Below are 16,035 nucleotides of genomic sequence, written 5' to 3' on the forward strand. Positions count from 1 at the left end.
TCACAAAATGGCAATCCATTGTTTGTGTGTTACATCCATAAGCAGAAAATATGTGACGGGTAGCATGAGTCTTTGTCTGCTAAAATCGCTTATACATGGCAGGGGAGAATCTCATGTTGCCCTTTATATATTTTGATATATATATATATAAAAGAAGAGATGTTTTCCTGTGTGAAGGTATTCTCCTTGTAAGGAGAGTATCAGTGTGTGAAGAAGCCTTATTGTGAAGAACCTGAAGATTGACTCTGATAATGGAGTGTTTAAGCATTAAAAAAAACAAACCACTGTGGCTTTTGGGGTTGAAAAGTAATTCCCGCCCCCACACTGAGGTATAAACAAATATACAGGAGATCTACGGAATAAAGTTATGGCTCTTCTGTCCTGCTTCTAACCAAATGAACAGCGAGAGGGAGCCCTCTACCTGACGGTCAGCAATATAGATTTCACATGCTTCTGCTTTATTTTCGCTCTGTATTATATGAATGATGTGATTAGCAGCCATGTCATAGGCTTTTAAAAATTTAATAACAGGCATGTGCTGGGGGGGTGGACAGGGGGGTTGTCATCAGCATCACAGGGGAGGGTGGCTTAAATTTTCCCTCCCCAGCACCTATATTGGTAAAAAATAACACACACCCATGCACAGCAATTAGAATGAGGAGGAAAACCCACAATGCCCTTTAGACATTTTGATATTTGAAGGGAGATATGGAGATAATCTCCTTGTAATGGGAATATCAGTGTGTGAAAGAGAAGAGCCGTAACCACTGTGAAAATCCTGAAGAATGTTTCTGGTAATAAGCATTTGAAAAGATTTTTTTTTCTATGTTCCCCTACCTCCAGTACTAATTGCTGCAAGTGCAAGGAGCTGTGTGTGATTTTTACTGATAATTTGGCTGGGTGGGAAGGTTTCAACTTTCCCATGTGCTGTGGTGCCAGTCACAATCCAGGGTGCAGTATTTAATTTTTTAAAAATTAAATGTGAATGCTGATCAGGCTCTGGGAGCAGGTCTCTCTCTCTCCCTCCCTCTCCTTTTCATCAGATACCTTGAAAAATGGGTACCAAACTGGCTCTAAAATGCAGAGATAGCTGTTGTCTTTTTGAAAACATTAGTGGTCTTTGGCATTGTTGATCCAGATGTCAAACGTAATCGAAATAGAATTAAAATCCTGATAGAAAAGCATTGATATCAAATATCATTCATGGAAGAGAAGTAGCTATGCTTTGTTTCTTCTTGAGAAAAAGAAATGCCTTATAGTGCTTGGAAAGACCTGCAGATATCAAACCTTTTTGAATATTCAATCTGTACCTTCAAGAGATACTTGGAGGGGGACTTTTTCCAAGGTGCAGCTGTTCCTGTCCCAGTAGTGCCAGTGGCTCCAGCATAGGGCCATTTCACTAGTTGTGGTTCTCACAATGTTACGGTAGCTTGTGAGGGGTAGTGGAGGCAGTGATGTTTTCCTGGCAGCAATGTGCTCATCATGACAGAGATGGAGCAAGGAGAGGTGGTGGTGAGGACTGAGGAACTGGGTTTCGGTTTCTATAAATAAAATTTTATTATTATATTATTATTATTATTTGCAGTGCCAGCCCTGGAGCTCACCTGCCCCCTTCACTACATTGCTTCATCTTTGCCCTGGTACTGCCAAGAGAATGGCACTGCCCACCCCACCCCCATGTTACACTAGGATGAATGGATTTTTATTTTTTTCCCATTTATGTAACTCTTAACAAGTACAGAGACCCTCTCAGGCCTATGTAGGCAGTGAGGGGAGATGAATTCAGCTAACCACCCAAATTCTACTAGAGAATGAGGCAGATGGGCCTGGTCTTGAATCCCGCCTGTTGGGACCCCTGGGACAGTTTTAGGAGTCACACCGGGGGAGGAGAGGCTGAGGAAGTTCCATTGCATGGCAAAAATTCCTTGTGCTTGTGGAACTGTTTAGTTGGAGACTGCATCTCAGGGATTTAGAACCTAAATGTTACAAACTTGTACTGCAGCCCTAAGCACAGTTGTATTTCTTTTGTCTCTTTCCTCTAGACTTCGTGAAGATTGAACGGGATGAGGCTGCTGGCCAGAAACCAGTGAGGGTCTCAAGCTGTGTAGACTATGCCAAAGAGTGGGAGCCGGTGAATAGGTAGGGTAAAGGCAGTTAATTTATGTGTGCAAAGATGACTGACGTGTTGGCTGGTGACGTGCCCTCAGGCAGATATGGATCTGTCAGAGCTTGTGTGCATTGCAGAATAAACAAGAAAGTTGTTTACATGTATTATTCCCCAGCACACCAAGAGAATATAATAAGAGCATTGAAAACTATCTCCAAATAAAGTAACAGATGTGAGAAATGGCTGCATGGAGAAAATGCTGCCATTATGTTTGAAAATTATCAGATTATGGAACCTACTAACGCACTGTCTTCCCCTGAAAGGGAGCCTTGTTCCAGCAGAAAATCCACTCACATAATGGCCAAAGAAGCAGCAGCTATTGCCCGCTATCGAGGAACGGCGACAACTTCTCTAGATGAACCGAGCAAGACTGATCCTTTGCGGTAGTGATTTTTACCTTAGTGTGCTTTGCTGTATTCACTAAAGAATTCTTCCTGCCTAGAAGAAGAGCCTGGAAATGCAGGCAGCCTCCAAATATTGCTAGACTCCCAGCTCCCAGCATCCCTGACCATTGGCTGTGGTGGCTGGGGCTGATAGGGAGCTGAGTTCAGAACATCTGGAGAGCACTAGGTTGGGAAAAGCTGCTCTAGATAAAAACCTTGCTTCTCTAACTTTGTATTAAGAACACTGGATCAGGCCAGTGGCCCATCTAGTCCAGCATCCTGTTCTCACAGTGGCCAGCCAGATGTTTGTAAGAAGCTTATAAACTGGACATGAGCGCAACATGCCCAGCTGCACTTCCCAGCTACTGATATTCTATGCTAAGGGTTGGGTTTCGCTTCTCTAACTCTGTATTCTGACTGATTTTCTGTCTTCCGCAACTCTTTCTCCTCAGAAGTACAGTGACCACAGATATCAATAATCCCGGCTACTTACGGATGGCAGCTGCCTCTCAACAATTCCCTGCAACAGGCCAGCTTAAGCAGATCCCTTCACCAGACCAACTGCCTGCTGCATGGAACTATGACCTACAATCCAAAGACAGTACTTGTCTGATGGGGCTAGAGTCTCCCACCACGCCTTCCACCCAGTCCCCCGGATCTCCAAGAGCACCCACTCAGTCTACAACTCATCGAAAGGATCAAGTGTGAGTTTTTGCACACCCTCTAGAGATGTTCTAATTCCTCCTCATTCACCTGCTCTTTAACAGAGTGATTCATCAGCATCTGAGAGATTGACTGGATTGTAGGTGCCAGGTGTTAAAAGCGATTGGGAACTTATGACACTCCAGTTGTTCCTATGAATCCAGACAACTGGCTATGCTTGCTGCGGCTGAAAAAAGCTGTAGTCCAACATTTCGAGAACATCAGATTCCCCACCCGTGAACCATAGAAAGTAGAAAATATTAAGTGAGGTGCCACCAGCTTCACCACCTTCCTAGTAAGCAGACACAGTAACCTCTCTGAAGTGCATAGTTGGTACATCTAATTTCAATAAATCATTTCCAGCCCAGCTGAAGGCGCTTTTTAAAATCTGAGCACTGTCGTGGTGGTGAACAGGTTTTTAATACCACTGTTTTGTATAAAGTTCAGTCTTCACCAGCATTTTATTCTCATGTATTTTATCACAGTCATTTTGATTACTTCCCCGCCTCATTTACCGTATTTTTTGCACCATAACACTCACTTTTTTCCTCCTAGAAAGTAAGGGGAAATGTCTGTGCGTGTTATGGAGCGAATGCCTGCAGGTGGCGGGGGGATCTGCTGCAGTCGTGAGCAGAGGATCCATGGTTCCCCTTCCTTCCCTCCTCTGTGGTTACAAAGCATGGATCCACATGGATCCTCAGGATTTTTGCATTGGGCCACTCCAAACTCACTGTCAGATCACATGTCTGTGGCCACAGCATGAACCACAAAAATCATATAACCACTATTTCGTTTAGAATATTTTTTTCCTTGTTTTCCTCCTCTAAAAACTATGTGCGTGGTGCGTGTTATAGAGCGAAAAATACGGTAATTTCTTTGGTTTAACCTGTCCTTGCTTTCCCTTTGATATTTCCCCCACTCCTTTCCCATTGCAGGTATGCCGAGGTGAGGAAAAGCATGATAGAGCCATTTCTACCAGATGACATGTACCCTAAACCAGAGATGATTGATAACCCACTATATGACTTTGCAAAAACCAAGGACAAAGTGCCGTCCAAGAGAGAGCAGGAATTCTCCAAGATGTCTCGAAAAGAGCTCCCAAATATCCCTGACCAGAGCTTCCCTTTCCCCAAGTTACCGGAGCCTGACAGTAGCAAATCGGCATACAAACAGCAATCCTCCCCACCCTTCCCAGTCCCTGCATCCAGAGTTCGTTGTCACACCTATTCCAACCAAACCGAGGGAAAGACTGCAGGGCCTGAAAAGACTTTTGGCAAGCAGAAGCCCTCTTCCAACTTAGACCCCCTAGTGCCACCACTGAAGAAACCCGTCAAATTCTCAAGGTCTGAAGTAGGACACGGCAAGCCACCTCTGCCATCCAAGAGTCAAGTGGTGCTTGACATGCAGAACACCAAGGGGAAAGATTATCGAGACAGCTCAGAACTGCCACACCACAGAAAGCACCAAAACGACAATGGACCTGTAAGCCGGACAACGATGCCGGTACGTTTAGAATAGGACTGCAGGAAGTGGCAGCTGCTATGCAGTGCACTTCAGGCAGAGATTTCTCCCAGCCCTACATGAAGATGCTGTGGGCTGAACCTGCGGCTATTTGCGTAACAAGCAGGTGTTTTGCCACTGAGCTACTGTCTTTGCTTTTTGTTGTTGTAAGCCAGTGTGATGCATTGCAATTATTAGAAGTGTTGTATCATTGTAGTGAAAGGGACTTGCCATTTGTTGCAAATGTGCTTCAACAGCCTGCTGAAGTTTTGGGGCCAAATTTTAATTGGGGCAGGATGCTGCCGTGCTTTGGTGATTACTTTTGCTGTAAGGCCACACAGAACCAAAAGGCTTGACTCTCATTTACCAACAGTGTTTGCATTTTTAGTTACTTTATAATAATTATTATATATTTATCCCGCTTTTTTTCTGTGTCAGGACTCAAGGCGGCTTACAGGGATCATGAAAAAAGTTGATAGAAGTAAAACTACTGTATATGCATATATAAAACCTATTAAAACCATACCAATAATTACAATAAAAACAGTGTAACACCTGCCCTTTCATTAAAAGCAGTCAGTTCCCTAAACCCAAACCCACTTAATCCTTTGGGTGGTAAATGAGAGTCCAATTCATTTACCACCAAAGAACAAAGTGGTTTTGGGTTGTGAATAAACTAATAATGCAAATATTAGACTGATAACCGGAGACACAATGGTTAAAACTTATTTTGAAAAACATGTTAGTAGTAACAGGCAGCGAGTTTAGGGACAAGATAATGCACCCTGCTAAAGTGCTGGTGTTGGTCCTTTCCTTGATTTTAGAGAAGATCCTGACTGCAAGCCAATCAATTTCAGGTCTTCTACTGCACTGGTAGCTTTGGGGTAGTGAGAAGAAGATAAAGGAGAATACTTTTTAGCTGTATGCCTCAATGACACCAGAGACAACTGTTAAGTATTTGTTGGCTGCTTAAAACTTTAGGAGCTAAAGTCTTATATCTGAGGGTCCCTTTGCACAGAGATAAAATACCTGCTGAGGTGTTACACAAGAGCATCACCAGAGCAGATACAGATAGTGCTTTTGCAAAGCAAACAGTAACTTGGGCTTAATGCAAAATGCATCCACCAACAATGGCTCCCAGTGTCATCTACAAGGCAGATATTGCTTGAGGCAAACAATGTTTTGGTGGAGGGCCTGGCTTAACATTTAGAATTAGGTTAAGATGTAGGGTCCTTGCCTTTGGGCAGTGTCAATGCTATATAATTATTCTGTAGGTAAGCTGAAGAGTGGATGTTCTTTTTGTCTTTGCAGTGAACAACAACTTCACAGATGAGACCTTGAAACGAGTCCTGAAGTGAACCTGCATGGACATTTCCGAGAGTTCATGTCTATATCCTCTGATCTGGTTCACAAAGCCCTGGAATTCTTTTTAATTTTTTGAAAGAGATAATCTCTATCTATCAGTACACATCTCCTGAGACATCATGCAAGACTACTTTAGACCAAGATACATGAAGATGTCCGATACCAGCAAATGCCGTAATGGTTAAAATAATAATAATAATAATAGATTTTTTTACATTGCAGCTTTGGTAATTCTTTTGAGAGCAAAGGAGTTGTGGACATTTGTGTTACAAAAGGTACTAAGGATGGGAAAAGGGGGAAAGCACAAGTTAGGTACATCCCAAAAGTGCTCTGCATACACAAGCTTGTAGATTACTGTATTTCAAACCTGAATGAGGGCAATTCTTTCTCAGCAGGAACCATCTTGAAATTGGCAGAGCTTCATGGCATTCCTCCCCTCAGTGGAGTGCAAAAACAAGAACAAACAATGCTGTCAAAAGTGCAGTAACTTTGTATTTTTCACAGGATTAGGACAGAAAGAGTATGGATTTTCTGGTAGTATGTGTGTCCTTTGAAACTGCAGGTCTATTAATAGTAAGCTGCCACCGAATTTTTCTTCCAATTAGTTTGATGGGTAGCATGGATTGGGATAAAGGGGCTCCTTACTAGGTACAGAAAGATTCCTAGGTATTAATACCAGAAGAGCCTTAGCAATCTGATCTGTCCTTGTGGGGCTTTTTAATAGTAAGTAGGAAAAATTGTGGAGGTTTTTTAAAATATAATTTTTAAGTACAAATGTGAAGCAAATTAAAATGACCACTAGAAGTTAGTCTAGCATTTTTTTTAAAGTCAATCCTACTGCAGAGTAGAATGTCTTCCTGGTTGTTTTAGTGGCATTAGGTACATGCTGACTTCATTGAACATGACGTCAGCGATAATGTTTAGTTTCTTTTTACTTCTCTCTCTCAGACCCTCGTGCACAGCTTTGTCATAAAATTGTGCAGTTTCTAATGTCTACTTTGTTAAAATGTGTTGCTAAAATAAAAAATTATGATAATTTGTCTTTATGTGCTGATAATTATAAAGGGTCTGCAGCTGCCACCTGGGTACTCAAGGTGCACTGCCTTGGGAGAGAAGTTGGATATAAAATATACTGAATGATCAAGTAAGTAAATACAGATGTAGCATTATTTGGGTGCTGGGAAGCACGCTTGCCATGTTCTATCCAAATGAATTGTTTTGTCTCCATGGCTGAACTTGAGAAAAGCTGGTTCTGTATGATGGAACAGAAGCATGGAGGAGCGGATTATCGAAGGCTATGATAGCTGTGCTATCTATGCCTCTACAGTAGGAAGCAGCATGCTTCTGCAAGCCAGTGGCTGGAAGCCCTGGAGCACTTCTCCAATTTTTTGTGAAATGGATTGGCTTGCATTCTAAGGCATGCAATGTGATGAAATTCACAGGAGGACAGTTTCCTGTCCCTCTTTCTTATCCCACATCATTCAGGTGATCTCCCAGATCTAGCCCTGTAGCCAGTCTTCCTTGTTAAGTGGGACAGCCACATTTCTAGGTAAAGCATTTGAGGGGCAGACTCACAGTACTAGCTAATGCCACACCCCCATACTGGTAGAGAGGATCTGAGGGCCAAGGTAGGGAAAGGAAAAGGCAGTGATCTTCCCTCTCCTCCATGCAGAGAGTGTGTTAACTTACCTAATGGGCTATGTAAAAATTACATTAACAGAAAATGTAGTGTGAACACCAGGAATTAAATGACTGGCATGAAAATTATGAATAATAAAAATTACCGTATTTTTCGCTCTATAAGACAGACTTTTCCCCTCCTACAAAGTAAGGGGAAATGTGTGTGCGTCTTATGGTTGGTGCGCACTGATCCCTCTTGCTCTCCTGGCTTCGCTTCGCTGGAGAGGCGCTGCGCAGCTTTCCCTCCCTGCGCAGCACTCCTTCAGCGAAGCGGGAGGAGAAATGGAAGGGGCTCCATTTCTTCTGCCGCTTCGCTGAAGGGGCGCTGTGCAGAGAGGGAGAGAATATTTTTTTCCTTATTCTCCTCTAAAACTAGGTTCGTCTTATGGTTGGGTGCGTCTTATAGAGCGAAAAATACGGTCGTTTCTTTACTAACCTAGAGCATAGACAACATAAATTAGTCTATCACTGTTCAGGCATTGCTAGACCACCAGCCAAAATTAAGGGAAGGCACTCAGCGACTGAAGCAACTGTGATGGATACAGAAGGACCCCCAAGCTACATATCTGCTCCTTCAGAGGGAGTGTAATGAAAACAGGAATGCCATCTTTCGTGGGACCAACATTGACTAGCCAACCCCTTGACAGCACAGCACTTCTAGCTGATTTGGAGGAAATCAAAATTTGTGTTGAAATTAAAGGAAAGTAGGTAAATGGAATGCCACTTCGAAATAAATTGAATGCATCAAGATCACAGCTAGCTATATATCGTCATGGTTCAACAAACCTGCTGTCACCTGTGCTATCAGTTCTCAGCCCTGCAGAGCATTTGTGCCTCAGACCGAAAGATGGCAGCCTCTTGTTAGCACTCATTATTTCATATCTCCATAAGCCTCCTAAGTAATGGCTTTTAAACTAATTGACACCGCCCCCACTGGTGATCAATATTCATTTACTGTAAAATTTATTTCATTTGCTTACACAACTTGGGGGAAAGCATGGGGAAATAAACTGTAGAGCTATGGGGAGGTAGTTTCTGGAGGAATGAGGGGTATGGGGAATCTTAGAGACCCCACAGATCACAAAAGTCAGCTCTTCTGAGAAAGGTATTAACCATGGATCTCTCACAAAACGTGTAGTTTGGACCAAAGGCTCAGTACCAGTAACATTATATCTATAAATAGCCCTACTAATACACTGTTGGCTTTGAAAAGAAGAAGGTAAACAGCCAGCTGGCAGATCGATTAGGAATCTTTCAAAGTGCCACTTGAAATATATATTAAGGACGATCAGTTTTCTTTCTTTCCTGCTGCTTTTTGCCTAGAAAGGTCATATCTGATTGAGAGGAGACTCAGGATCAAATATCGCCGCTTTTGCCACACACTCCCACCACTTATCCCAGCCATTTCCCTGTTAAATTACTGTGAGTGCTCTAACGCAGTTTGTTTCCCACAGATACGCTTCCCAACTTTAGCCCAGTTCTTAAAATAGCTGTGTTCTTTCAGTGTGCCGTATTTCCATGGAGATCCAGCTGTCAGGGATGCTTGAAGGTTTTCAGCTACAGTTTGTAACATGTAGAATGCAATGACATTTTAAAAGCATGATTGCTTTCCCCCACAGCAGAGATCGCTCGCACAGCTTTTACCTGTCACTCTCAGGTCAGTCCTAAAGAATGCAGGTCCCAGATTTGATTGCCAGTCAATCTGAAACATTTAAATGGTCCATTTCCTATGTGAGCTGTGCCATCAGCTTTATCTGTGAGCTGCCTGATTTTATAGCCATATCTAAAACTCAAGGATGGGGAGCTAGGTAGAATATGTCTTCTTAAACAAGGTCCTATCTAGATATCTATTTGCCCAGACTTCTGGCTGAGTGCTGCATGTAGGGCAGGAAAAGCAGGAAGTGTCCCAAAGATAAGTCAGGTACCTCTTCCTAGGACACCACTGCAATCGCTGTAGGAGCCTGCCGCAATTTTCACTGTAAGTTGTGTGGATCAGCACACACTCAAGCATCATTCATATCTGAACTATAGGGTTCAAAAGTATAAAAACTGCACCCTTTATAGGACAACAGATGCCACAGTTCGCACATTGTTTTCTTCAGGTTCGGAATTTTGTGGGAATTCCTTACTGTTCTACCTACTCAAGTAAACTCCAGTTTCCATCTCACGACTTTAGTTCCAAAGAGATATCCATTCCCACTCAGTTTTTCAGAGACCCTGCGTGCCAGAGGTCCCCCAAATCAGATACCAGACTTGACAAAGCAGTTGTAGAGCATGGGGCTATGTTTTGAATTTAGAAGATTTAAATCAAATCCCTTGTAGATTGCAATGAATTTTAATACCCTCTGTGCACATGTATATAGGTGACATTTTCTAGCGAATCGTCTTGCCCCCGTTTCCTTATCGCTCCAGCTAAAGTGCATTTCTGAGCAGCACACTTTTGTTATTTTGTTTAACTGGGTAGGCAGCTTTAGAGATAACCATGAAGAGTCTAATTACTTGTGCTGTTGTGTCAACGATTTCCAGGTAAGTCAAAAATGGTCCTCGAAGAAAAATATCCTCAGGGAACATTGCAAGCTAGTTTATTCCTTCTTCCACTTTTCTATTTCAACACAATTGTTTGCTTTCTTGGACTCAAATTACAGTAGCATCCCATGCAGTGAAGTAGGTGGGGAAACCATTGCTCTGCTGGCTTCTGAATATGGCATATTGTTGGCACTTATTGGAGACAGAGGGGCAAGGTGTAGGGAGTGAGGTGCTGTGCTAACACATAACAGCAAGAGAGTCAAATGGGCTGTGCCATGCCACACAGCACCGAGTGCCCCATGTCTCGTCCCTCCTCTCTGCTAAGGGCCAGCAACACATTGTGATCAGAAGCCAGGCAGCAGCAGTGGCCCATCTGCACTACCACACATACTGCTGCTGTATCTGTAGGAACTATCACTGGTGGTATTAGTCCAAGTGATTAAAAAATTGTTATTGTTGGACTGGCACGTGATCACTCTCAGGCCTAGTGAGAATTTTTGAAGTTCTCAAAATAAGAAATTGCTGGCTATGAGAGAATGAAAAAATCTACCACATTGTTACCCTTTCATCCAATACATGCAGGAAGATCCGTTTCTGCATCTCTATCCATCCTGTTACAAATACATAGATGGAACTTAAAAATAAGGACAAAAAGAGACGGGATCTCACTTTACTAATTCCATGCTCTTCAGAATCCCTAATGGGGAAAGAGGTAAACTCTTCTGATGGAAAACCCATTTTCTCCCATACTTGGCAAGTGTCGTTGCCAGTGGCGTAGCGTGGGTTGTCAGCACCCGGGGCAAGGCAAGTAATTTGCGCCCCCTAACCCGTGGATTTGCCCCCCCTAACCCTAACCCCAGGTGTTGCACCCAGTGTGGCCGGCCCCCCCTGCACCCCCCACGCTACACCACTGGTCGTTGCCCAGTCCAAGCATTCATGTCACCAGCTATTACTGTGAGACTTAAACAGTGCAAGTGGAAGGGAGGGGCTTTAATCACTAGTAGTGTTTTGCAATGAATGATTTGAAAGTCTAGAAGCTAGTAATTGACAACCCACCCCATAAGAAACAACTGACAAGTTACAGAAAAATTAAGGAACACTGTGCTGAACAGAAATAATCAGGTGAGTTGGAAGGAGGAAGCTTCTAACTAACATTGCAGGGGACCTTTGCTAAATGAGACGAGAAAATGTTATAGAAAGATTTTGGACATGAAGATAGATATTAATAATGTGCTATATTAAAAGCCATGTAGAGCCACTGTTTCCTGCTGATTGCTGAAGTATTTTTTTTCTCCATTAATAGCAAGCCCTTTTCTCCGTTAGTAAAGAGCTCCATTTAAAGTTTCTCTCAAGAAGTTATGCAATTATTCATAATAACAGTTCAGCGTATAAGTAATTTTCAGAGACTTCCTCTTGGTTGCTTACTTCAGTTGATGAAAGCATCAAAGAGTTTTCTTAGGCATGTGGAAAACCTTGACATAATTTAAAAGACAAATCTTATGCCACATTTGTTCAAAATATATTGTTGTGAAAGCACTGTCCCCACCCCAATTTAAGGTGTATTCTTGCTCTGTGTCAAATACTGCAGAAGCATATAGTCAATATAGTACAACATAGGCCAGGACACAAAACTAATCCACACTATAATTGCTAATTTGTACTTCTTTTCCTTGCAAACTTTATTTACAATTCACATCTACGGTGGATTCAATAAGCAGCACAACAAAAGCTGTGAGAATGACAATAAAAGCATTCACACAATACAAGCCATTCACCCACACAGATTTATCTCCTTGCTTAGAATGATATGCATGAATTTATGCTTAATTACAATTGTTCTTTTCTTTCTCTGTTTTTATTTTTGTTTCAGCTCCTAACAAGCAAAAGCAGTTTTGCCCCAAGTAACTCAATTAAGGATATCATGCATGCTAGAGCTTCAGTATCATCAAAATCACACAACAATTAACATAAAAAGGAAGTGTAGTTCAAAGCTGTTGTTAAAAAACACTTAAATTTTGACAGAAAGACTGTATCTAAAAGCAAGCATATGGAGCACTCTGTCATGCCTGAACATATTTGTCCTAGTCATTGATTTAAATAAATAAATTTGAAACATGCACACGCACACCACTGTCATTACACTTCTACCATTACATTACACTCCTACCATTAGATCCATTGGTGAAATGAGATCTCCATAATGGCGGAGACTACCTTTACACCTAAGGAACTTGGCTAAAAAAGAGAATTTGCAATACATTTGCAGTCCATTAATTGGCATGGCATGTCATCAGCAGAGTACAGTTAAAATTTACAAGATCAGACTTAAAGGTGGTGAGTCCAGGTGCCCTGAAGTCTAATTGTAAGGCAAGCCCTCGGTTTTAAGATTTTTCCTAAAGCACTTCATTTCTGGTTGCAAATAAATTATGGATTTGTACTTCTAATCTTCAAATTGCTTTATTTTTAGTTATCTAGATTTCCCCTCCTAGCACTAGCCCTAGGGTTAAGGCTGACAGGTCTGTAATTTCTTGGACCTATTTAAAAAAAAAAAAATGAAATTATGTTACTCATGCTGCAATCGGCAAACACTCATCCAGCTGCAGCCCAAAATGTGAAATGCAGAAGTGGAATGGATGCAAAGGGGAAGATGCTACAGAGTTGCTTCCTTGCTTAATTTTCCACCTCCAGCACTCTACCCCCTCTCCAAATCTGCCCAGAACTACTGTAGTGTTGATTCCAGTGCCATATTAGCACTGTTGGGTATGTCATTTTTCCAACCAAGCAAGATTTATTGTCCAGACCCAAACAACAATTTATTATTTATACCCCACCCATCTGGCTGGGTTTCCCCAGCCACTCTCGGCGGCTTCCAACAAAATATTAAAATACAATAGTCCTTCAGATATTAAAAGCTTCCCTAAACAGGGCTGCCTTCAGATGTCTCCTAAAAGTCTAGTAGTTGTTTTTTCCTTTGGCATCTGGTGGGGAGGGTGTTCCACAGGGTGGGTGCCACTACCGAGAAGGCCCTCTGCCTGGTTCCATGTAACTTCACTTCTCGTAGTGAGGGAACTGCCAGAAGGCCCTCGGCGCTGGACCTCAGTGTCCGGGCAGAATGATGGGGGTGGACATGCTCCTTCAGGTACACTGGATTGAGGCTGTTTAGGGCTTTAAAGGTCAGCACCACTTTGAAAGGGGCTCGGAAACGTACGGGGAGCCAATGTAGGTCTTTCAAGACCGGTGTTATGTGGTCTTGGCGGCCGCTCCCAGTCACCAGTCTAGCTGCCACATTCTGGATTAGTTGTAGTTTCCGCGTCACCTTCAAAGGTAGCCCCAAGTAGAGCGCATGGCAGTCCAAGCAGGAGATAACTAGAGCATGCACCACTCTGGCGAGACAGTCTGCGGGCAGGTACGGTCTCAGCCTGCGTACCAGATGGAGCTCATAAACAGCTGCCCTGGACACAGAATTAACCTGCACCTCCACGGACAGCTATGAGTCCAAAATGACTCCCAGGCTGCTCACCTGGTCCTTGAGGGACAGTTACCCCATTCAGGACCAGGGAGTTATTCCAAGGTAAACAAACTGCAGCTTCTATTAAGATTAACATGCATGTTAGAGCTTCAGAAATATCCAGAAAAATGGGGTCAGTATTGACAAGGCCCTGCTGTCTCCCCACATTTGCAATATCTTAGGAGGAGGTAAGATTCCTTTCCTCACACAGATGGGCATAACAGTGAGGTTCTCCTAATACCAACATGACATTTTTTAAAATGTGGGACTTTTATTTGCAGGTTGCCTACAAGTATTTTTGGAGCATATTTTAATATTATTATAGACTGAAGGTAGCAACTAAAATCCCCAGCTCCTCTGAAACTCATGCAAAGTAGCACATGCTTCATGGTACACATGCATTTAGCTATTTATTGCACTAAACACCCATTAAACTGTCATGTACTCTGACTCTGCTGTGCAAGACAGTGACAGTGCTTTTGTTGTGCTCTCAGAAGAGCTATTTATACACTCTGAGTCATGATTCTTGAAATGGTGTTCTTTCACCACCTATTAAAAATTAGAAGCATCATTAATTCCTACAAAAGCCACTGCATGCGCTCACTGTTTGGCTCCTTGGAGGAAGGAAACATTTTCATTGTTTCAGAGTCCTATTGAAATTACAAAGATTTCAAAATCAATATAGGGTGCAAGTATGTTCACCCACACCTAGGTATACTGAATACGATGAGGCTTGCTTTGCAACAGATACACTTTAAGATTTCCTTGAACATGTATTTTATGACATTTCATTTCCTTCTGACTACACTGTTTACAATCTCTCTCCCCCGCTTCCCTAGTGTATGTACCTGCAACTCAAGACAACACTTTATACATTTGATGAAGTGCAGTACACAGTACAGTGGTACTTCAGGTGAAGTACTTAATTCGTTCCGGAGGTCCGTTCTTAACCTGAAACTGTTCTTAACCTGAAGCACCACTTTAGCTAATGGGGCCTCCTGCAGCCGCCGCGCTGCCGTAGCACGATTTCTGTTCTCATCCTGAAGCAAAGTTCTTAACCTGAAGCACTATTTCTGGGTTAGCGGAGTCTGTAACCTGAAGAGTATGTAACCCGAGGTACCACTGTAGTCCACGAAAAGTTCAGTCCTGCTAGTCTTTGAAGTGCCGTGAGATTCTTTGTTGCTTTTGCTGCAAGAGACTAAAACGTTGGTCACGCCTTCGGAGCCCGTTACCTGGCACTATGTCCCATGAAACGCACTAGGGTTTACTTCTGAGTAAACATTACCCGTGCTCATCTGGAGTGTGGGGCTAATTTGCAATGACCTGGGTGGGGGTGGAAAATCTGCTTCTTTCTGTTGAGGAGGATCAGTGGAGCAGCTGTCTAGGCTCTGAGCCTTTGGGCGGTGCGGGGGGGGGGTTAACTAAGAAGCATGTTTTGAAACGGGGAAAAAGTTGCCCAGCTCAGATGGACAAGGCACAGCTTTCATTTGCAGACGGCCAGAGTATGGGCGAGGCGAAGAACGTGTTGAAATTCCCCTATTTCCCCCGCCTCCATCATTCAGTTTTAAATTCATTAATATTTGTAATAACAAATATTTTTACAAAGGGGGGAGACTGCACAGCACAAAACAGAATTCCAACCCTAATAACGTGGCAGGTTGGTAGGAACAGACCATTCTGGCGCTTGAGAGTTTGATGCAAGATTCAGGGTTGTGCCGGTAAGATTGGAGCTGCTTCTCTTTACAGGCCGAGCTTGGTCCTCCTCCAGTGTCTCCTTTTGGAGTTGTACCTGATTTTATTGCCAGTTTTCATGCGGATCCATTGCGGGATGGGCCGGTTCTGCTTCTGCTCCTTAGCGAGAAACCGCTTGATCTTGAAAGTCTTGTGGGAAGACATACTCAAGCTCCACCAACCGCTCACCACAACGGCCACAAACGAAAAGAGCTTGAAATTTCCGTATTACGCAATAGTCCACACTCTCAAAATCTGTTTTGCCCCTTCGCTTCCTAAGATGGCGGCTTCGGAGACGCCTCTTCCCAGGATCCGTTCCCAGGAAGGAGGTCGGTGCACAGACTATTAAAAAAGAAAACAAAAAACGGAGCAGCTTAGGGAAGCCCTCTGCCCGCGGCCATTTTTTTTACAGAGTCGACCTGCGCATTTGCCAGTCTGTTAAATCCACTCTCCTAAATGAGGCAAAATCTCTG

General features: G+C 43.0%; 2 protein-coding genes across 2 annotated transcripts in view; one reads left to right on the plus strand and one right to left on the minus strand.

The window, feature by feature from the left end:
• The window catches only part of INPP5D (inositol polyphosphate-5-phosphatase D), a 58,318-nt gene extending 51,161 nt beyond the window's left edge, over positions 1 to 7,157 (plus strand). Inside the window, exons 24-28 of the mRNA XM_081912434.1 lie at positions 2,043 to 2,139; positions 2,431 to 2,550; positions 3,003 to 3,254; positions 4,188 to 4,755; positions 6,064 to 7,157. Coding sequence (XP_081768560.1) covers positions 2,043 to 2,139; positions 2,431 to 2,550; positions 3,003 to 3,254; positions 4,188 to 4,755; positions 6,064 to 6,066 — 1,040 coding nt within the window. The 3' untranslated portion in view covers positions 6,067 to 7,157. The remainder of the gene's footprint in view (positions 1 to 2,042; positions 2,140 to 2,430; positions 2,551 to 3,002; positions 3,255 to 4,187; positions 4,756 to 6,063) is intronic.
• An 8,226-nt stretch (positions 7,158 to 15,383) lies between these two features.
• LOC309370580 (large ribosomal subunit protein eL39) lies at positions 15,384 to 15,793 on the minus strand. Its single transcript, XM_081912501.1, has one exon. The coding sequence runs from the start codon at positions 15,725 to 15,727 to the stop codon at positions 15,572 to 15,574; it is 156 nt and encodes a 51-aa protein (XP_081768627.1). The 5' UTR covers positions 15,728 to 15,793; the 3' UTR covers positions 15,384 to 15,571.
• Between the last annotated feature and the right edge of the window lie 242 nt (positions 15,794 to 16,035).

The sequence above is a fragment of the Podarcis melisellensis genome (assembly GCF_964234715.1).
Source record: "Podarcis melisellensis genome assembly, chromosome: 5".
NCBI classification, from domain to species: Eukaryota; Metazoa; Chordata; class Lepidosauria; order Squamata; family Lacertidae; genus Podarcis; species Podarcis melisellensis.